This window comes from Thalassophryne amazonica, chromosome 20 (genome assembly GCF_902500255.1).
Source record: "Thalassophryne amazonica chromosome 20, fThaAma1.1, whole genome shotgun sequence".
Taxonomy (NCBI): domain Eukaryota; kingdom Metazoa; phylum Chordata; class Actinopteri; order Batrachoidiformes; family Batrachoididae; genus Thalassophryne; species Thalassophryne amazonica.
In genome coordinates this window covers 57,715,952-57,740,027 of record NC_047122.1, presented here as the reverse complement: position 1 = coordinate 57,740,027, position 24,076 = coordinate 57,715,952, and the positions used below count along the sequence as shown (strand labels likewise).

Genomic DNA, 24,076 nt, shown 5'->3' with positions numbered 1-24,076 from the left:
CCAGTAATATGCCTGGGTGGTTGACATTTGTGATCTAAGGTAGCTTAGTTGTGGACTTGTATGCCATCTATAAATAGGTCAACATCTGAGCTCACTCTTGAGGTCTTGGATGCGCCTTGGCAGTCACTAATTGGAGCCAAAATCAATTCTGTCACATGGTTCATGCAGGAACATGCAGGAACATGCAGTACCAGCTACAGTTCCAAAATCTACTTGACGTTCTCTTTCTTTAACATTTGTATTTTTCCAAAGCCTTTATCGCAAAGATCTTCACATACTCTTCAAACAGACAGAGTGTTGGGCATTGGTGGACGCACCACCCATTTTTGAGTTTTTTAAAGTCAATGATTAGATTCAGATCATTAAGGTATATAGTTTTTGCCAATATCATTTACCAGTATGTCTCTACACAGAACAGGAAATACTGTATTATTACATCTTTTAAAGTGTTTAAAATGCTTTGAATTAATGCAGAATGAAAGTAAAGTCAATGCATCTACACTTTATACAGCTGTTTTTTTTTTTTTTAAATTTCGATTTATAGTGCCAAAACACAACAAAGTTGACTCAAGCAGCCCAGTCTCACGTTTTGTTTTTTTTTCTTTTTGCTTTTTTGTTTGATTTTTGTTTTGTACTCTAGTGATGAAATGAGTCAAATTTTCATGACAGAGCTTTTTTAACTCATTATTCCTAGCCCTACTCCCACCCCCAACCCTAACCTTAACCATAACCTAATCTTACTTCTACCCCCCACCCTAACCATAACCACCACCACCACCAACACCCCCCCCCCACCCCCACCCCCGCTTTGCTTTTAATTTTGTGCATCCATCACGGAATGAATGAGAATGAATTTGTGCTACTGTGACGAAAATGAGGTGCTTTTCGTCACAATATCACAAACCAGTAGATTAATGTATATTTCGTGCTGCTGAATCATGACTTGCCATGAGACCAGGTTGCCTCAAGGCACTTCACGCAAGAAAGGTCTAACTTTACCAACCCCCAGAGCAAGCACACAGGCAACAGTGGTAAGGAAAAACTCCCTCTGATTTGAGGAAGAAACCTTAAGCAGAGCAGACTCAAAGGGGTGACCCTCTGCTCGGGCCATGCTACCGACAAAATTTACAAAACAATTTCCAAAATGAATATACAGGAAATTTTGCTGGTGCACAGGACAGAAGGGTTACAGAAACAGACACCACATTCATGCCTGGATGGAGCTGCACCTCACAGCAAGAAGGTCATAAGACCAATTCCCCGTGAGCTTTCTGTATGCAGTTTGCATGGGCTTGTGTGGGTTCCCTCAGAGTGCCCCGGGTTCTGCCAACATTCAAAGACATGCAAGTTAGGTGGAATGGAAACTTTAAATTGCCCATAGGTGCCCGTGCAGGTGTGCATGTCTATGTTTGTCTATATGTGGCCCTACAACAGACTGGTGTCCTGTCCAGGGTGTACCCTATGACTGTTGGGATAGGCTCCAGCCCCCGTGACCCTTAACTGGAGTAAGCAGTTGAAGGTGAGTGAGTGAGTGAGCTCAAGATAAGAAGCTGGAAATAGGCTCTTTTGCTTTAAAAGCATCCTAATATTCATCATCATGGGTGACATGAAATGGCAAGGGTTTTTTTTTATATTCTCTCCATTGTATGATAATATCAAGTGACAAAAGTACAAATAGATGAACAGCTACAGCAGTGTAATGCCCCTCAGGCAACAGTGCAGCTGAGCATTTGAACAGGGGATCATTAATATAATTTTCTTGTCCAAATCCTTCATTATTCACCCTTGCACTCTGATACCGTCCAGAACTCTGTTCGACCCTTCATTCCTTCACAGTGAATTTGGCCTCATCTTAACTGATGAGCTCTAACTGCCTGCCAGCAGATCCACGGCTGGGTGAACTTTCTTTATAATGGGGCTACATTCTGCTAAAATCATTTCATCTGCCTTTTACTACCACATATAGTTGAAGTTTAATTTTGAACATCCTTAAAGTTCTCAGGCGTGCAAGCAGAGGCTTCCTGTAATAAGCAACATTTTGCCCTAAAACAACTCTTTTTAAGGCTTCTGTTACATCCATCTTGTGGAATTTCTCCACAGTCCAGTTGGGGGTACTGAGTGTAGGACGAAGCAACGTCTTTCCAAAAACACATTAGCCACAAAATCTGGTTGTTTATTATATGCCAGAAAATGTAGTTTTGTAGTGGTGTGTGTGTGTGTGGAAGGGGGGCTTATGGAGAAGAATTAGCTGTTTTTAAAGCAGTGTGACAGTTTTGGGCACAGTTTCGTACTGCAATTTTGAAATGGCAAACAAATCAAAAATAAAACGTCACTCTCTTGCCAGTGTGTGCTCTCTGATTGCTCACAATCTGATGTGTTCATACAACAACTGACACACTGTAGATTACTGATGGACATCATGGATATAGGTGAGTTATTGAAAAATACAGTTAAATCTCACATTTATTTACATATTTATTTATTTGTGATACTGTCATGAAATGCATTATATTTCTGAGACAGGGTCATCCTTCGATCACTATTTTTAAGCCTAACTCAGTCCAAATTTTGTGATACCACCATGAAATATTTTCATGACGCCATCACAACTATGTACTCAATTTCGTGACATTAATACAAACTACTATATTAAATCATCACAGTTTTTGTCATGAGATCAGATTGGAAAAATAACACACAATGTTAGTGAACTCGATGGACTGTTGACTGTAAATTGATCATAGGTGTGCATGAATGTGTTTGACTCTGTTCATCAGTAGATTTACATTCTTACCCCCATGGTCAGTAACTTTGGGTAATGACTTCCAGAACGAGGTTGCTATCGGGTATTTGGGCTTACACTGGACAGAAACTTGAATATATGGAAGGGACTCAAAGCAGAGCTGCTGCTTGTTCACATTTAAAGGTACCAGCTGAGGTTGTTTGGGCACCTTGTGAGGATGTCACTAGACATCTCCAGATGGAGGTCTTCCCAGTACATCCAACTGGAAAGAGGCCCCTTTGAACAACCTAGACATGCTGCAAGGAACACCAAAGATGGGTTCAAGGATTTTGATGAAAACAGGCAAGTGTGGCCTGAGTTGCTTGGCCTACTGCTTCAGTGGCCCACACCCAGCAGCACAAAATAAATGAATATATTTCAGGATACATTTTTTTGAAGGAACTTGAAGTTTTAGTAGTTCCGACTTTGAAATTGGAAGATCACGTGTTAGCTTCCATGAGATTGAAAACAGGCATTAGCTTCCGTGAGATTGAAAACATAAGTAAGCTTATTGTTGCTTGCTGATGTGGGGGCCTGAATGTCGGAGAAGCATGCCTGTCAGCAGAGGATCAAGCCCCTGATCACACAGGAAACTTCAACAAGATGCTCCTCAGAAAAGTCTAAACCTCTTAAACCCTAGAGTCCCCAAATTTGGGGACTTGCCCTGTTTTGGAACATCTGAACACTCATAACTAACCAATGCTGACACCAACATACACTTAATATACATCAAAATGTCAAGCGGAGTCTCCTCTACAAAAGTATCCACTTCAATCACATATCAACTAACCACAGCTGAAATGCCAAGCAAATAAAGACATAAATCAGAATTCATTTTTTTGAAAAAAAACAAAAAACAAAAAAACAAACTAATTTACTCCTACCAAGTATTATTTACTTTCAGCCATTTGCATCCACATCATCCCCTAGGACCTGTCTTTTAGCTGATCCAAACCTTTGCATTTTTGACCTTGTGCAAGCTGAGAAATAAATAATAATGTATGGGTATGTGGTTTTGGCGAAATAGGCTCAAGGGCTTAAGGGGTCAAATCCTTAAATTGTTCAAATTGTGCAGTTGTGCACCTAGCATGGCAGTGCCTGGAAGTAAAGTTTGACTGAGTGTGTGAATGAGTCAATGGAGCTACTTTGAGCATCTGTATCAGATGGAAAGCAATATTATATGTATTTGTATTTTATGTATTTTTTCCCAAAATTAATACTTTGCACTCGTATTACAAGATTTTGTTTGACATTTAAAATGTGTTAATGTTGAATCAAATGTTGTACCAACTGTTAAATCAAACTTACAGTTTTACTGCTATGTATGTATGGATGGATGGATGGATGGACTGATGGTTAGGGGGAAGGAATGTTTGGAGATGTGTATTTCTAATGCTCAGCACACTTTATGGCACATTTTACATGTACACAACATACAAAATATCATACTATACTTGATAGAAGCTTTTGTAAAGCAACAATGTTTCAAAAGGATGAAACTAAATATCAAATAACTGACAATAAAGAATGCTAAGCATTAAAATGTTTATTACATCCTGTTTCTCCCTGCCACCTTTAAAATGTGCTTTGGTTCCTCTATCCCATGGGAGTCAATCAATTGATCCATATGTCTGTTTAATTTTAAAGTAATTATCATTTACTTTACCTGTAATTTTGATTTGCTGCATTTGCTGAAAGCTGCATTGGGGTTTTACATAATCCTGTATTCAGAGCAGATACTATCAGTGGCTTTGATTCTGTCCTATATTAACCTCAAATTTACTCAAGCATATCTAATAGATATTTTCAATAGAATTGTTACTCTACATATAATGAAGTGCTCCTGGAAGATGCTGAGTTTTTGTCTGGTTTGTGCGCAGGTTTACAGGACCCAACCTCCCTTCACCCATCATTAGCAGCAAGAACTGGCTTCGGCTGCACTTTACTTCTGATGGCAACCACAAGTTGAGAGGATTCAGTGCCCAATATCAAGGTAAGAAGCCAGCAAATTTGTTTTCAGTGAATGATTGACATATGTGGTCCACCATCAAATGTAATTGTCAAAAGGTTGTCAACCAATTTTAATTTTATAATGTTGGACAAATGTTGCAAAATGATCCCTAGAGGATTTTTACCTCCGTCAAGGAGGATCTGTTTTCGGTCACGTTGGTTGGTTGGTTGGTTAGTTAGCAGGATTACTCAAAAAAACCTCTACAGATTTAAATGACATTTTTACCAGGGGTGTATCTTGGTCTAACTTAGAAGTCATTAAATTTTGGTAATGATCCGGATCCAGAATTTTTTTTAAGGATTCTTTATCATTGCAGAATAGTGCCAATTTCAACATTTTTGCATCTAACTTCATGAAGACGGGTAACAACAGCTGAATAAAAATTAAGTTACGATACAAGAATAATTTAGCATTTGTTTCTCCTCATTGAATAAACTTATTAGAAAAAAAAAAACATGTAGTTCATGCAGTTTCTCTTTATAAAAACATTTGCTGAAGATCTAAGGGTTTAACTCTCTGGGGCAGACGCTGTCGTACACAACGGCTGAGACCAAGCTTTACTAAATTATACATAACTTTTTAATGACATGAGATAGAAACGTACTTTTTTTTTTTTTTTTTTGCTGATAACTGATAACTTTCGAGCCACCGTCCACCATCTTTGTACTCCTCATAAAAGCTGGGTGATGACGTGAGCAATGTGAGTGTCCAATAGGAATTGGTTCAACATCACAGGGTTTTCAAAATCCAATTGTAGGGCAGATTCACCTCACGTGACACACCAAAGATTGTTTGTAGGAGTGATGTGTTACTAGCTTATTATAGTATGCTGTGTGTTTTGAATAAATGTGTGTGGGAAAATTATTCCCGCTTTACTTTTTCCTTTCTTATTTCTGACTGTAAACCTTTATTACACTTATAAAACACAACAATAGCATATATATTTTGAAAGTACAGGTTGTCCTGAAAAAAAAAAAAAAAAAAACAGACATAAAACTTGATTTTGGGATGCAGGGAGAGCTGTTAACAGCAATAATAAAACATTTATGCCAGGCTAGTGAACTGTCCAAAAAATGTCCTCGGACCCCAGAGGGTTAACCACTGAATCTGAAACATGATGTAGATGCATGAAACGATGTGGAATAAGTCTTTTTGCCAAAGGGTATTCCATGTGATGTCAGTGACCCTATGGCCTTGGCGGATGTTTGTGCTCTCCGAGTGCTTCTAGTTTTGAATATAGTTTTATTTGTCTTGCATTTATAACATAAATACACTGAAATATAATTGTTGATGAGGTTGCATGGGATTTGCTGTTTATTTCTGATCTACCTACAAAATCACATACCATATACAGGCAAGTATTTACATATTTTACAGTAACCCCATTTTTTTGTGATTTTGCAGCTCTTTATTGCAGCACCAGTTATGCAGATTTATTATGCAGTGCCAAAGAGAAGGGTTATCTTAAAATTAAATAAAATACAACTGAAATTCAGCTAAAGTTTGCCCAAAGAAACACCAGAGACTTCAGTCTCAAATTTTATTGGTTTTCTTGGACACTCATTTATAAAACTCTGTACCCAGTCATATTTAGCAAACAGTACCATTCTTTTTTATGTTCAGTTAATTTTATTGCTATAGTGCCAAATAACAACAAAGCTGCCTCGAGGTGCATCATATGGGTAAGGTCTCACCTGACCAACCCTCCTGAGCAAGCACATGACAACAGTGGTGAGAAAAACCTCCCTTTAGTGTTTTTGAGGAAAAGACCTCAAGCAGACTAGACTCAGAAGAGTGATCCACTGCTTAGGCCATTCTAACAAATAACAGAATTACGAAAAAAAAAAAAATATATTGTCCCAAGCACTCAGATTTGTCCTACAATGAAATTCTGTGTCACCACAGCCCTCACTGTTATTTTCATGGTGCGGATAGCACCCCGTCCATTTATTCAGCATGCATCTCCATACTACCTAAGTCAAGGCCTTAGTCTCAACCATAATGCCTCAAATGGAGCGAAAAAGAGAGCAGAATCAATCAGATGGAACTAATAGCTTGTAAGGCATTAGTTTCACCAACAGTAAATCAACAGAGAAGCAGGGAGGGTACTAATGAGATCAATGGCAGCTCCCCTTAAGCTTCACTAACAAACCCAGAATTTAGATATGAGGCTGACACCTGCTCCATTGTTAAGAACACAAAATACAATGAGAGGAAAAATGGTCAAAGACTATGCACATTTGTTAGTCACACAAAAGTGAAAAGAGAATTGTCTTTACACTAGACTTGAAAGAATCCAGAGAACCAGACTTTTATCTGAGCAGGCTTATTGTTCCATAGAACAGGTACATAAGAGAATGCTCTGCAGTCTGCTGACTTCTTCTTAACCTTAGACATACAGTAATCAGGTGTCCTGAGAATGAATAACACGTGGTGTAGATAAGGTTTAATTAGATCGGCCAGATAGGGGTGCCCTCATCCATGAATGATTTTGTAAATTATTAACAAACCTTGAAGTCAGAACTTACAGCAGCAGGACACCAGGGAAGAGAGGCCAGAATTGGAGTTATGTGTTCATACTTTATGCTTCTAGATTAGATTAGATACAACTTTATTAACCCTCTGGGGCCAACTCCATCGTATAAGATGGCTAAGACCAAGCTTTACTAAATTATAAATAACTTTTTAATGATATGAGATAGAAATTTACTTTTTTTTGCTGAAAAGTTAACTCCATGGACTTTTGAGCCAGCCCTCGGCCATCTTTGTACTCCTCATAGAAGCTGTGTGATGTGCGCAATGTGAGTGTCCAATCGGAATTGGTTCACCATCACATGGTTTTCCAAAATCTAATCGTAGGGCAGATTTACCTCACGAGAAAAGCCAAAAATCATTTTCAGGAGTGATGTGTTACTAGTTGGCCCATTTGAATAGCCCCCTGGGTGCTCCAATGAGTACATCCAGTGTGTCCTGCGCCATTACGCACAGCGATCAGTGAAAGCAGACGGAGAGCCTCTGATGACAATCTCACGTGCTCAAACAAAGAGTGTGTAACTATCAGGATTGCTCCACTAGTTTGCATGTGAATGTTACTGGATAACTCTGTTGCTTTCTCGGCATAAAGCACTGTTTACCATATCAGTAAACAAAACGCATGGACCATTTTGAATATATTGTTCAAAATGTGCATTTGTGTTTACTGTTTGAAACTTTTTGTTGTACAGTCTTTCACACAAGACCTCAAACTACCTTTATAAAGTGTCAAAAGATTTGTTTATCATAGTTTGCTGTGTGTTTTGAATAAATGTGTGGAATTTTTTTCCCTTTACTTTTTTCTTTCTTATTTTTGATTATAAACCTTTATTACACTTATAAAACACAACAAAAGCATACATATTCTGAAAGCACAGGTTGTCCTGAAAAAAGAGACATAAAACTTGATTGTGGGGTGCAGGGAGAGCTGTTAACAGCAATAATAAAACATTTATGCCAGGCGAGTGAACTGTCCAAAAAAATGCCTTGGACCCCAGAGGGTTAATCCCTTGAGAAGACTCCCTCAGGGATATTCAGGTTCCAGTAGCATTGTATAGCAGCACACGGAGTAGAAAAAAGGAAAACAAATTTGCAAATGTAAATATAAATACACAAATATAAATAAATACAAGAAATACTGCTCGCTACTGCTGTACTGGCTACTACTGTTCCTCTCATTCCCGTCCTCTTTCTGTTACTACTCCTCCCACTGAGTGAGGAGTTGTACAGTCTGATGGACTGAGGAACAAACGAGTCTTCAGCCTGTTGGTCATGCGGCTGAAGAGGCTCCTCTTGTTGCTGATGATGATGTGCAGAGGGTGACTGGTATTGTCCATAATGTCTAGCAGTTCTAGCAGCAGAATTTTGAACCAGTTCCTTAATGATTGATACAAGTCCAAGATAAATTCCCTGTATAGGAAAAGATCAATTCATTCATCCCCTAACTTGTCTAAAGAAAACTGGTCATAAATGTGATGGTTTCTTTTAACATACTTTTTTCCAAGTGCTAATGACTTCTGAAAGTGAAGAGATTGTGTATAAACATAGATATAATTCTTGATTGGGTAATGTGATATTTTCATGAAATACTTTGCATTAAAGTTCACAGCAAACATTTAATTCCAAAATCTGTTTGACATTATTTTCCAAATGAGCTCCACTTTCTTCAATCTTCAGTTTACATAAATCATGATGACACTGCCAGTTGTGAGTGTTGTGGAAGTGAACAAAGTCATATGTCATATTTTTTCCCTTGCTGTTTTAAGCAAAACTACCTCTGAAGAAACAAGAATATATGAGCTTCAAACATAGCATCAACTATTTACCAATTATCAATTGGTAAATCAATTATTTACAACTATTTTCCTCTAAACTTGAGGTCCACAGGCTTCATCTCTAGTTTCATCATATAACAAAATGGCTGAGAGTGCCCGTTCTGTCTACATACATCAGCTGGTGTCTGTTAATAAGAAGAATCCCAGAGTATTGTTTGATACAATCAACTCTCTTGTATGTCCTGCTGCTTCAGTTACTCCTGTGTTTTCTGAAGCTAACATCAATGCCTTTTTGAGTTTTTTCATTGACAAAATCAAGTTGATCAAGGATAAAATCCCACACCTCCTGTGTGAGCCTGTCCCCAGCATTTGGTCTTCATTTAGGGCTGTGACACTTGCTGATATTTCAGCATTGGTGAACAAGATAAAACCTTCCTCTTGCTCATTGGACATCCTTCCCTACAGGCTCTTCTCTAAAGTATTTGAGGTACTAGGTCCATGTGTTACTAAAATGGTAAATCTTTCTCTGTCCACCAGTGTGTTTCCCAGTGCTTTCAAGCATGCCATAGTGTTGCCTCTACTGAAAAAATCAGGTTTAAATCAAATGGAGCTAAGTAGTTTTAGACCTATTTCTAAGCTCCAATTCCTGTCTAAGATCCTCGATAGGGTGGTTTCAGACCAACTGACACTCTTCCTGGATCAGAATAACATTCACGACAGGTTTCAGTCCGGTTTTCGTAGACAACACTCTACGGAAACGGCTCTTCTGAAAGTGTCCAGCGACATTATGATGTCTGCTGATGCTGGGAAATGCACTGTGTTAGTACTCTTGGATTTGTCCTCTGTCTTTGATACTGTTGACCACCAGGTCCTGCTGAGTAGATGGAGGGATCATGTCGGACTGTCGGGGTCAGTTCTTCTGTGGTTTTTCTCATATCTGTCCGGGCGTAGCTTTAGCATTTCTGCTAACCAGATAAGGTCAGAGTCTGCAGACCTGTTATGTGGAGTCCCTCAAGGTTCTGTTTTGGGCCCCATCTTGTTTTTATTGTATTTGATCCCTTTAGGTAAGATCATTCAAAGATTCACTGATGTTTCTTACCAGTTATATGCGGATGACATCCAGCTTTACTGCTCCTTTAAGCCATCTGAGATTAAGAAGCTCAATTCCTTCCTCCATTGTTTAGTTGAAATAAAACAATGGATAAGGAATAACTTTCGTCAGCTCAATGCAGACAAAACAGAAACATTGGTTATTGCCCCTGATGCCCATATTCCAGGTATTCAACAGTACTTGGGTGACCTGGGCCAGTCTGCAAAATCAAGTCTTCGAAACTTGGGTGTCATCTTTGACAAAGAGATGTCTTTAGTACAGCACTGTAAACAGCTGACGAGGAACTGCTTCTTTCAACTAAGAAACATCTCTAAGCTCAGGAAAATGGTGTCACAAAATGATTTAGAGCTTATTATTCATGCTTTTGTGTCAACACTTTTAGACTATTGTAACAGTTTGTTTTCATGTCTAAACAAGGAGGAGTTGCGTCGACTGCAGTTGGTACAGAACTCTGCAGTGAGAATTCTGACACAAGCCAACAGGAGGACTCACATTTCCCCAATTTTAAAGGAGCTTCATTGGCTGCCAGTGTCCTACAGTATCAATTTTAAAATTTTGGTTTTAACCTTTAGAGCTCTATATAGTCAGGCGCCTTCCTATAACTATGACCTCATCCAGTCTTATGCCCCTGCCAGGGCATTGGTCTGTGGATCAAAATTTGTTGATGGTTCCACGCACCCGTTTTTCAACCAGAGGAGAGCGATCCTTCCAGGCTGTTGCTCCCAGGCTTTGGAATGGTCTCCCACTCTCTCTGCGCTCACTGGACTCTGTTGACACTTTTAAAAGCCAACTTAAGACCTTCTTTTTTACACAAGCTTTTGCTTAGGTTTTGGGCTGCTATGCTATGTTTTTAAATGTCTTGGCCACTGTGTGGTGTATTGTGTGGTGTATTGTGCTTTTTATGTTGTGAAGCACCTTGTGGCTCTTGTCTGTGAAAGGTGCTATACAAATAAAATTACTTACTTACTTACTTACTTACCACATGATTGCCTAAATTGCTGTATATTCATTCACTTGTGCAATCAAAAAATCATCTATTTTGTGCATCCGTGACCAGTCAAATGGTCACAAATGAGTGCAGCTTGAGTTCATCTGCAAAAACCGTGATATGTATGGGTCTCGCATCCAGGCAGCTATTAAATATTCTTAAAGAAATGGGAGAGTAAACAAATAAAAAGCAAGTCCCTTCAGATGCTCCCTTGTTTGCACTTGGGGTCACCACAGCAAATTTGAGGGGGAGCTGCATGTTGAATTGGCACAAGTTTTATGCTGGATGCCCTTCCTGACACAAGTCTACATCACATGGAGAAATGTGGCAGGTTTGGGTTTTTAACTGGGAACACTCTGCACTGAAACTAAGCACCACACCACCTCCTATAGGAGAGTAAATGCATATGCCTTTATTTTTATCTCTGACTCCATATACTGAATTTTTCTGACTAACCCACTCCATCCTTATTTATATTGACAGCAGCAACTTGTTTCCGCTACCATTAGACAGTGGTGGGCACAGTTAACCAAAACGTTAGCTTCAATAACCGTTAATCCGCTAACTGAAAAGTTAACTTTTATAAAGCTGAACCAATAAATCCCTAAAAAATCTTGCGGAAGTTACAGATAAAAGCTAAACTGATAACTTTCAGTACTGACTTCGGTACACTGGCAGCTGCTGACACAACAATAAGTCAGCACTTCTGACTCTGATCAGTCTTCTCTCAGCAAAAGAGACCTGGTGACCTGAGAGAAAAGAGAGATGGAAAAAAAAGTGAATTTATCTTCACACCATACAGACCTGCCGGCAAATCACTAGAGTCTTGCACAGGGAGACAGTTTTGACTTATGGTTATAATTTTAAACAAACGAATTCCGAACAAGTTATTGAAATTAACGTCACATCTGTCATTTTACAAAGTGAAAATATCAGCTATATGTTTTAGTTTTAAAGTAATGCACTGATTTTGAAGGTTTTAGCATTTAGACACACATGCAACAATGCATTATGAGACCATTAGTTTCCTGATGTCAGCAGTGGTTGGTTGGTCGGTATAATGATATACTGAAATGGTAAATGGACTGCATTTATATAGCGCTTTTCCATCTGTATCAGATGCTCAAAGCGCTTTACAATAATGCCTCACATTCACCCCAATGTCAGGGTGCTGCCATACAAGGCGCTCACTACACACCGGGAGCAATAGGGGATTAAAGGCCTTGCCCAAGGGCCCTTAGTCAGGCGGGGATTTGAACCCATGATCTTCTGGACTCAAGCCCAACACCTTAACCACTAGACCATCACCTCCCCCAATGTGTGGTGGGTTTTACAGATAAATCTGTATTTGTAAATGTCTTTTTCAATTGTACAAAAAAAAGGCAATTTGAAAAGTGAAAATTCTGTTTGCTCAGTGATTCATCACTTTTAGCAAATGTGTGGCAAATGCTCTTCTTGTCTATTTTTGCCATGAACACTGTCATCTACTGGCCAGTACATGAATGTGTTCATGGCAGTGCAAAGGTTTTCAAAGTTATCTGAAAAGCTAATCTGCTAATGAAAACATTAGCTTTGATAATTAGTAGTTAGCAGGTTAGTGGACTTGTGCCCACCACTGCCATTAGATTATGCATGTTGGCCACCTTTCCAAAAATGGCAACCAAAATGTCTGAAATGTTGCAATGGGAGTCATGACCATTCAGAGTCTCAAATGGTGCTATGTGGCACATTATTTTATTTGTGTGAACCCTGGACATGATCATATCATCCAAGAGAGATGGGTAGTTCTCCATCTTACAGGTTGTTTATTTATTCATTTATTGGTGCTTGGCAGTGGCATTAGCACTTGAGCTGCCATCAAAATACCTCAAAAATGCTAAATGTTGAAAAAGTAAGCTCCTTATTTCCACTGTCCATGTGTGCAGTTCAATAATTGTGCTCCTGACGGGTAACATGCTATGAAGGTGTTGGAAAAAGCCATTTGGAGCCTCCAGACAATAAAAAACTACAAAAAGGCACCCTGCCTTGTTTTTGGAGGATGGCGGCTGGTGCAGTGTTGTGGGACCGTCCGCTGTATGGAGTCACCCACGTCCAAATCTTGGGTGGGTCATGCGCTGGAGCACTTGAAACATAATTTCCCTTTGCAAAAGTAAGCATGTTCCAATGCTGTCCAGGGAACTCACAAAACATTGTAGAGGTTGTGCTTTCTGAGGTGCAAAGACCTGGAAGTGAATATATCTCTGTGGGCGAAAATACTGTACCTACTTTTGGTCTGGTCACCCGAATGGTCAACATAAGGAAGATGTGTCATTTTCTTTGATGTACTAGTTCCTTACAATTGTGTTGGATGTCACCCTTGTCAATAGGCATTCATCATATTTTCTATCACTTATGTGACAAAGCATGAGAAAAAAGGTGAGCCACAACACAAAGCAAGCAGACAACTTTGAGGAAAACGCAATGAAATCTCTGTTGATGACATGTTTCCACAGGGTCTATACGGCAAATACCACCCCCTGAGCAGTGGATATTTAAGAACTTAATTATGTTACTCAATTTATGTGATTAAGGTCATGCATTTAAATGAACATTTTTATTCAAATTTTCTTCTCATAATGAGCAAGCTTGGTGACTCAAGGTTGAATTTCAGTTTGAATTTCTAATGGAGCTGAAATCTGTGTATTTGGATTGACAAGGATTCTATTCTAAAGAACAGTCGATGGCTTTGGTGGAATGATCTGGCATATGCATATATCATCAGTCATCAGTCTTGAATTTGACTGCACTGTAACAAAAGGTTTAATAAGTGTGTCTGTGTGTGTTCTTTCAATCCCTAAAGCACGTTGTACAATATGGGGTCTAACTGTTCAACCATCTATATATTCAACTTTACTGCTGTACTTTCTTAAAAAAAGAAAAATATCATGAATTTAAAAAGACCAACTGCCCCCTCAGACACCTATGTAAAAAAAAACAAAAAACAAAACCTTTGGTTAGTTTAGCATGCTGTTAAAGCTCAAGGTCATACTCCTGGTTTTAAGTATGGACATTAGAAATTATTTTGCAGCAATTCCCCAATGTTTTCTTTGAATCCAGCGTTTTTGACCCTGACACACACACAGAGCCCTAAACCCCCATATATACTTTTTCCATTGTCTGGTGAATTTTATAACCTTAATGATCGATGATTTTGTCAAAATTTGAAAAAATATATCAGAAATATATACTGGGAGACCAAACTTTAATTGATATTAAAAGAATAGGGTGTCTGAAACATACAGTATCTATTTTTTTATTCTTATAGTTTTATGTGCTAATCAAATTTGGATTTAATTATAATGTGATATTTCACATATCACACTGTCTGTCACAAAATTAGCTTTGGTTTGAATGGAGTTGTCCATTTATTTCCATTACAACTTCACATCACAAATATTTTAAAATGTTTGTGACTTGAATTTAAAAAATTCATTGCCCCAGGCCAAGGAGTATAAGATGCTCTTCAGGATATCTGTTTTTGGTATGCTGCCAGTTGTTTTTACAAACTAAGGGGACATATCGTGGACTATATTATATTTTGAGCCACTGCTGTCATTTTTTTGGTAATGACTGAGTTCTCATCTATAGGCTTAGGATTGTACATTTTTGTTTTGTTTTTTGCTTTCTCTCCAGTAAAGAAGATGACTGAGCTGAAGTCCCGAGGTGTGAAGATGTTGCCTAGCAAGGACAACCATCACAAGATATCAGTGTGTAAGTTTCAGTCATTTCAGAGAAACTCAGACGAAGTGATGGTTTCCACTTATTCAGTTATGGTGCACAATGTCTATCAAAGGGAATACAGTCTAGTTTTTCAATGGAATGAAGGTGTTGATGCAAAATCCAAGACAGCAAGTGCGGACTTTTTTAATGGTGTAATTTTGCAAAATAAACGCCTATTATAATTGGGTATCTTTATGAAAGAATATAAAGCTTTGTCGTGACTTTTTAGACTCTGGATGGCATTACCCTGACCTCTAGTAATACTGTGAGAAATCTTGGAGTCATTTTTGATCAGGATATGTCATTCAATGCACATATTAAACAAATATGTAGAACTGCTTTTTTGCATTTACGCAATATCTCTAAAATCAGAAAGGTCTTGTCTCAGAGTGATGCTGAAAAACTAATTCATGCATTTATTTCCTCTAGGCTGGACTATTGTAATTCATTATTATCAGGTTGTCCTAAAAATTCCCTGAAAAGCCTTCAGTTAATTCAAAATGCTGCAGCTAGAGTACTGACAGGGGCTAGAAGGAGAGAGCATATCTCACCCATATTGGCTTCTCTTCATTGGCTTCCTGTTAATTCTAGAATAGAATTTAAAATTCTTCTTCTTACTTATAAGGTTTTGAATAATCAGGTCCCATCTTATCTTAGGGACCTCTTAGTACCATATCACCCCAATAGAGCGCTTCGCTCTCAGACTGCAGGCTTACTTGTAGTTTCTAGGGTTTGTAAGAGTAGAATGGGAGGCAGAGCCTTCAGCTTTCAGGCTCCTCTCCTGTGCCACGTAGCAGCATCTAGTGAGCCATGACTGACCTGTCATTACAGCCATGAATGGTTCACATCAGCCACACTAAGCCACGTAGTGCCATGATAGCACCATGATAACGCCATGTTGGTGCACGTTTAGGCATGAGTTTGGTCCAAACCTCCAGCCCTCCCACACCTGGTTCCTTCAAAGTGTGGGTTTTCAATTGACAGATTCACAGCATCATTTAAAGATGTCCCTTCTTTTTTTTTTTAAACGCAGTCCAAAAATAGACACTCCATCACAGTTCCGCAGTTGTGCGCTGTGTGCCAGGCTGCTGTCCACCTGTAATGCACCAGACCGGCTTGACCCGAACCATGTATTCCTGGAGAGCCACCTCTGTGCTCCTTGCTGGCTCCGCGGCTCTCTGGCTTTTCTTCTGTGGCTTTAAATACACAAAACTTTATATTTGTCAGTTTATTTCTGCAAAATCGCTCTTTTGCGCACGCGCCTCTGTGCTCTTTCTAAATGGCTTCCTTTCCATCTGTGGCTTACTGGCTTTATTTTTTCCCTGGCTTTAAACACAGTCAATTTTTACGTGATTCCACTTTTAACATTGTGTTTGTCCGTTTATTTCTGCAAAAGCGCTCTTTTGCACGCGGTGCCGTTCTGCATACAGAATGAGGTGGCCGCTTTAATTATATATTATATAATTATATACACCTGTGGATCATTTTCAGTATGTATATATATATTTATTTATTCCACAGCTTACAAGTCACCATGCTACAACTTTGAACTTTGTGTTATGTCTTCAAAATCGGTCTTTTGTGCGCTCTCCACCTGTGTTGCCGCACAGCTTCTGCTCTTAGCTGCTCCACTGGAGTTATCTTCCATGGCTTTAAACACACATCCACGCAGACACGCAAATTTTAACTTTGTGTTTGTCTAATATTGACTGAAAAATCACTCTTTTGTGAGCTGGCGTTCTGCCTAAATGCTAGTTTGAAGCGTGATGATGAGTCACTGCCTCAGTGCGTCAATACGCACACACAGTGGAGCTCATGTGATCCATTAATTCCAGAAGTGATTAGAGGTGTTTTCAGCATCCAAGGTTTGACAGAAAATGATTAGTCCGCTACAAAATATTTATTTTATATAGAGTACAGCGCACAGAGCAGGTGGAATTGTGTGCGCAAGAGGAGAGCCGCTCCAAAAATAGCCTCTCAGGTCCTGCCTCAGTGCGTGCACGCACAGCGCCAGTCATGTGATCCATTAACAAGATATTAAATCAACATACTTTTACATACACCAGACATCAGCATACAGACATACTTTTACAGCAAGGAACTGTTTTATCAAGCTATAAAAAACATTAAAAATAATTAACTTAAGCTGTTCAAAATACATTCCACATAGAGCAGGAAAGAGAGGAAACAAGCGTCCAGATGAAACAGTCCTCTGTGATTCCAGAAGTGATTAGAGGTGTTTTTTCAGCATCCAAGGTTTGACAGAAAATGATTAATCTGCTACAAAATAACTATTTTATATAGAACCCAGCGCACAGAGTAGGTGTAATTGTGTGCGCAAGAGGAGAGCCGTTCCAAAAATAGCCTCTCGGGTCCTGCGAAGGTGACAGGCGCACAGATAATGGGCTTTTAGCAGACTCGTAAGCACCATGCAAATGCCTCTAAGCCGTCGCAGTAACTGGAACACAAACTGTACCACTCTGTTGTTGCTAAATTTTGAACGTCTTGAAATTAGCGCCACACTCAGAGAGGATCCTTGTTAACTGAACATAATGCCTCTAAGAGCCACTCAGAGCCATGAAACTCCCACGATAGTTGAAGAAACCCTCTTGTAGCAAAGAAAACATGCTGCATGGCTCCTTCTTCATCCTTCATTATTCGGTGGGACCCAATTGCATACAATTCTGTGGACAAGACTTTGTCCACCATTATGTTGTGGATTCTGCATCTTCTCTGATTTAACCAAGCTTCTTATATCTTATTTTATCCTTTGGATTTATTTTTACCACTGTTAATATATAGCTGAGCCTTGTTTTAAATTCAACATTGACTTGCTTCACACCAAAACACTTGTCAATGAGCAGGTGTCACATTGATTTGGCCTGAACGACATTTGACCCCTCTGTCACTCAGATGGGTCCTCCCCCTTAGCCAAGTTTGTTTGACCCCTTTCGGCACTTTACGTTCCACAGATTTGCACAGAGGGTCATGACCTGACAAAACACCATGAGGAATGCACTGGATTCAGATGTGCTGGGGAGACCCTGTAAGCAGGAAACCACTCAATGTGTCAAACACATTGACGCATGTGAATGCTAATTAGGCTGTTAATACAAATGCCAAGCTGTTGTATCAGTATGAAAAATGCTATTGCAGTCACATTCATCAAGTTTAATGTTCTACTCATTAGCCTTTATTTTAATCTTGGACAAGAAGGTTACCTTTTCACCTATGTTTATATATCAGTTTTTTCGTGCAGAAAATTTACAGATTTGTAGAAAGGGTTGTGAAAATGTTAAATATGGCCTCTAATAAAACACATTAAAATGCATACATTCATGTACAAACAAATTCAAATTGTGCCTATAGATGAAGATAATGATGACCCTCTCTCTCACGTCTGGTTGACCATCAGCTCCGAATAAAAAGTATTTTGATATAGATTTTGTGGAGGATGGGGTCAGATGGAACAGACTGATTTGCTCTGGCGAACCCTACCAGGAGCATAGTAGGAGTTCTGCCTTATATACAAACAGATGCCTATGTATGGTCTTAAAAGGACCATAAACATGTTTTCAGTGTAGCAGTCAACATATGTCAATATATTGGAAATGAAATATGCCATATAGATTTTATGTACAGTGGCTCCTTCATTATGTTTTGGAATTTTAAGTGCTTTTGCTTTTAGACCAAGAAAGTACTCCTTCTGGTAAATTTTGTATCTTGTACAATTTACTTGTTGGCTTGCATTTGTTTTGCTCATCAGCCATTTTTTTTTTTTCAAAACATGATCAATAGGCATCCCAGGCCAGGTCCACATTAAGTGTTGGTTTGCGTCTTCTTGAAACAAATTCTAGAAATGATATGGTTATGTTCAAATGAATCAAAAATGGGAGTTGGCACACTTGGTACTCAGAATGGTACAGTGGTCCTCCATGTCATTATTGTTTTCACTATTTCAATGTTTATTAAATGATGTATAACAAAGGCAAAATGAATATCTCCAGACTATATATCTCACTGAAGACTAGTTCTTACATAAACTGCTTAAGGTTTTTGTTGAATAACTTATTCTTTTTTTTCTTTCCCTCTAGTGTCTCAAATGGGTGTAGCACAGGGACTCAATATGTGTCCAGACCCAGGAATCCCAGATCGAGGGAAACGAAAAGGCTCTGATTTCAGGTGAACCCAAGTCAAGAAATTCAGAGGCAATAAGACTGCTGTAAAACATAAGCTATGCTTAAATAAGATCGCTATAAAACTCAGGTTATTGACAACAATAAGACACTTTTTGAATTGCAATCAAATTTAGTTTTTAATTGCCAATTAAAGCATAATATTATACCTTTTGTCTTCCTTTGAGAAGAAAACAAATGACCTTTTGATTTTTATAATAATCTACGTAAAGTGACTTTGGAAGTGTAAATGATCGTAGTGTTTGTGCTGTAACAGTGTATTATGATTCAATGTTAAATTAAATAAATAAATAAAGCTTCCACTTTTACCATTGTGCACTCATTGGCTGCCTTTAATACATTGTGGTTTTGCCTGTTCAATTATGGTGCTTTGTTAGTCATAGCCAGTGCTTCCTACATTTGTCACACCTGGGATGCATATATATATATATATATATATATATAAAATTTATCTCCCCCTTACAAATAACTCTTTCTGAGCTTTCCTACATTTGACCAGCCAGTGCTTCATGTTGTAGCAAATGAAGTAGGGTAACACGGAATTGACAGTAGCACTTCTTGAGCTTGTGCTAAACATCCAGCAGAATCTGATGTTCAAATCATTTCTGGAAATTTATAGGTATAGTACAGTACACATTTGTGACACTGATGTCATTGTCCCTGTACTGAACCCATCTGCAGGCGAGGAGCCACAGTGCATTTCTCCTGTGACGAAGGTTATGAACTTCAAGGCTCAAAGAGCATCAGCTGTCTAAAAGTGACAGACAGTTATGTGGGCTGGAATGATGATCGCCCCATCTGCAGAGGTAAGGAATGATACCATGGGATGTCACTGGGACGTAATCTCAATTTGACCATTTATATTTATAGGCTTTTCTTGTGATATTCTGGATACTGAAAACATTGGGTACCTCTGAATATACACAGTAGAGGGCTGTATAGGAAACAAAGTGAAGTACACACAATCCATAGTGAGTCCGAATACTCATTATTTCATTTAGTGGTGAGCAAACTGTACCTGAATGATCTGCTATCTCCATTGTGTGCAAATGGATGACACTATGCTGTCCCTTAATGCAGTTGGAGCCTGACAAAAGAAAAAGAATAACTTCATAGAAAAGTTCAAAGAAGACAGAGGACATGCATGAAAACATTGCAGCGTCCACATTTCTGTGGAACTGTATAGATAGAATTTTTCACCAAACACATGGATATATGCATGTGTCATCTGTAAACATGTAGGTCAAAGGACAGGTAAGATGGCATTCACATAGTCCATATCAATAGTGCCACTGCTAGTCACTCCCTTACTTTTAGTATGTAGTATAGTAAATGGTGGGTAGTATCTACAAAGTGCCATTAAGTAGTCAAACCCAGGGTATGTGGTATGTATGCTGAGCTTCCCAGTCCATTTTCTTTTTCTATTCATCGGGAGTTGGAATTTTGCCGTGGCAGGATTGAAATTGCCATCTCACCAGAATCATTTTCACCATCTATTTTTAGCCAAGTTGCCTATTATTTATGTCTTCTTTACACGTAAACATTTTTTTAACAGTCATTCTCACTGTATAATTTTTGTTTTACTGTCACATGAACACAGATTTGGCTGGATCTCATAGATTATTTACATCCTGGAATTCCAGGACTATTGGTAGTGTTTCCATGCAAGGCTTTTGGATTAACTAGAAATAGTAGTTGTAGTAGTAGACGAAGCTTGCTTCTTGTGAACAGTGATACAAACCTGAGTAGACAGCTCAGTGGAATATGGAGTTGGGGTGTCAGTATGGTGACCTGGGTTCCATTCCTGGTCAGTCTATTGTCCTTGGAGAAGTCACTTAGCCCCAGCTGTAAATGGGAACAAGCCTTGGCTGGGAAAGTAACATGTCTTGGACTGGTCTTCCATCTAGGGAGAGTTGTAAAGTCTCATTTAAGTCACAATACTAAAATCAGGGATAAGCACCAGCACTAGTGGGTCTCAGGGCCTATACAGGACTTCTTTCTTCTTCATCAATCTCTCAAACTCACATCAACAAGAATGTAAATGCATAACATTTCATTTGTAAATTCATTGTAGATTTTTATTGTCATTGTTGTCATCCATCTCTTTGACAATTCGATGGTATATGCACAAACACCAAATGTACTGGTTTTGCTGCCAAAATTGTCCAAAATAGCCCTCATGTTCACCCGGGCATCCATGTAAGACCAAAACCAGACTTCTACTTCCCAGAACAGATGTGCTCTCTTATTTTATACCTCAGTATCCCAAATTACACCCAAAAGACGAGTTTGCACATTTGTTTGTACTGATCAGTATTTGGCTTGTGGAATGTGCAAATGTATATTTCATGCACTGCGACTATACAAATCATCTGTGGGAAATATTGTCATTCTTGCATGTGTATTTGGTAGTGGGTGAATACATTCTTGTGAACATGATCTTTCCAAAAGAATACACAATAGACACTTCATAGTAGTTACACAATAGATCACCTCTGGGGAGGAGATAAGCTGATTAGAGTTTGGGGACAATATGTGCATAAATTTGCATATTAATGAGGATTAAATGATTTCTCACAAACAAGATGGCAATACGTGGTAGACTTACAGTATTTTGAATGAAAGGCCTTACCTTAAGCTGCGTAAAACAGGTCTCAAACTGACTCCAGAAAGGACCAATAGGGTGCAGGTTTTCTTTGCATCCACCCACTCCACCAGACAATTTCACTGATTGACATTACTTTAAGATGGAATCAGTTAATCAGTGAAATAACCTGGTGGAGTGGGTGGTTGCAAAGAAAGCCTGCACCCTCTTGGCCTTATCTGGAATCAGTTCAAGACCTCTGGTGGAAGAAAAGGTTTGCAAAATGCTTTATGTAATACTAATGGCAAGCTGTTAAGTTTTGGCATAGCATCTGGTGACTTTAGTTGTCTGTATTCCATGGTAAGGTGTAAGTTTTTAACACAAAATATTGTTTAAGGCCCCTTCACACATAGTACAAAGTTTGGTCAAGTATGGCGAAACAACACGAAAGTGTTCGAATTAGTGCACCACAAAACATTGCGCTGACGAGCAGGTGTGCATGATCCTGGTGTGAGGGTTTGTGCACGTGACGGTGTCTTTTGAGCAGGAACACAGTGTGAGGTGCACCACATCATGCCATTGATGTGGAATAAAAAAAAACACTATAAAAAATACAACATTTTATACTGAATCCCTCTTATCAAGGGGGCAATACAAATATGTAGATAACCCATGGTCACAGACATACAGTCATGAAATGACATGAATGAGAAGTAGTTCACTCTTCTCATGTCCACATCTGCTGGCACATGTCCAGCCGGCCCGCGCATGTCCTGCCCGACATGCGTGTCTTGTGGACGGTGCTCTTGTGGCTGCAGTCTATCCCAGCAGACATAAGCTGAGAGGCCGGGTGTACCCTGGACAGGGCAACAGTTTGTCACAAGGCCACATAAAGACAAATGAACTCATTCACACCCACAAGCACAACTATTGTCAATTTAAAGTTTCCAATTCACCAAACCTGCATGTCTTGGGATGTTGGAGGAAGCCATAGCACCAAAAGAACATGCAAACACCCAGAGGTGGGACAAAGTCATTATCAAGTCATTCTCAAGTTATGAATCGTCAAGTCTCAAGTCAATTCTCAAGTCAGCTTGCAAAAAATTGGTGGTCATTATGACTTGAGACTTAACTTGTGACTTGACTTGAGACTTGTGACTTGCCAATTCATGACTTGAGAATGACTTGCTGGTGACTTCATCCCACCTTTGCAAACACCACACAGAAAGGGCCAGGTGGGTAGCAATCCCAGAACATTTGTGCTGTGAGGAAACTGCTCACCACTAAGCCACGATGTCCAACTCCACAGCAGATTAACATAAATCTGCCAAAGTGCAAAACAAACTGTGACCACCTGTGATCTCTGAGATGAAACAATGAAACAGCAAGGTTATGTTTTCTACCATGAATATATATAGTTGTATTCCTTTATTGGTTTCTTTATTGGATGGGTGAGAGACCTGTTATGAAATGTTTTCTATCTCCCTTTTCCTAATCATTTTTTGTTTGCTTGTTTTCTGTCTACAGTGGCCATAATATGGTGCCATATTAATATTGCACATTTATAGGGCACCATGTGCATGTGTTTGAGAAGCTGATTATATAAGCTAGTCTACAACACAAACACTTTTTGGTAATGGATGTCAATGTACCAGATCTGCATCTGACCACACCTGATTTTTAATAAATGAACACGCTCACAAGAGTGCATTTTGTATTGTGAGAGGACGCTGAGTATGGAAATGGCAACTATGCCAGGTGGAATTAGCACTTACCATTAACACTTGCACTGGGCTTTGCATTGTTTTGAGAAGAGGGCTCTTTATGTTCAGTAAAGTCCTGCTCATTTTAAATTCGCCAAAAGAAAACAAAAATCCTGTGCAAAATCTTATTTCATTTGAAAGTGTCACACCAGAAATTAGAGATGCTACCCCTTCTGTTTTTTTTTTTTTTGTTGTTGTTGTTTGTTTTTGTTTTTTTTGCAACCAAAAAAAAAACAAACCACTTTAGTTTATATTGCTACTACCTTCAGTGAAATTAAGTTTTTTTATTTCTTTATTGCTCCAGTAATCATCCACCAATTATCCATCCATCCATCCATTTTCTTCCGCTTTATCCGGAGTGGGGTCGCGGGGGCAGCAGCTCAAGCAAAGCCGCCCAGACCTCCCGATCCACACACACCTCCCCCAGCTCCTCCGGGGGAACCCCAAGCCGTTCCCAAGCCAGCCGAGAGATGTAGTCCCTCCAGCGTGTCCTGGGTCTTCCCCGGGGCCTCCTCCCAGTGGGACGTGCCCGGAACACCTCTCCAGCGAGGCGTCCAGGGGGCATCCGGAAAAGA

General features: G+C 39.2%; 1 protein-coding gene across 1 annotated transcript in view; it reads left to right on the top strand.

Moving 5' to 3' along the window:
* The window catches only part of csmd2 (CUB and Sushi multiple domains 2), a 662,931-nt gene that overhangs the window by 307,652 nt on the left and 331,203 nt on the right, over positions 1–24,076 (top strand). The window contains exons 6-9 of the mRNA XM_034160153.1: positions 4,663–4,775; positions 14,872–14,949; positions 19,053–19,140; positions 19,836–19,960. Of these exons, the coding sequence (XP_034016044.1) occupies positions 4,663–4,775; positions 14,872–14,949; positions 19,053–19,140; positions 19,836–19,960 (404 nt within the window). The remainder of the gene's footprint in view (positions 1–4,662; positions 4,776–14,871; positions 14,950–19,052; positions 19,141–19,835; positions 19,961–24,076) is intronic.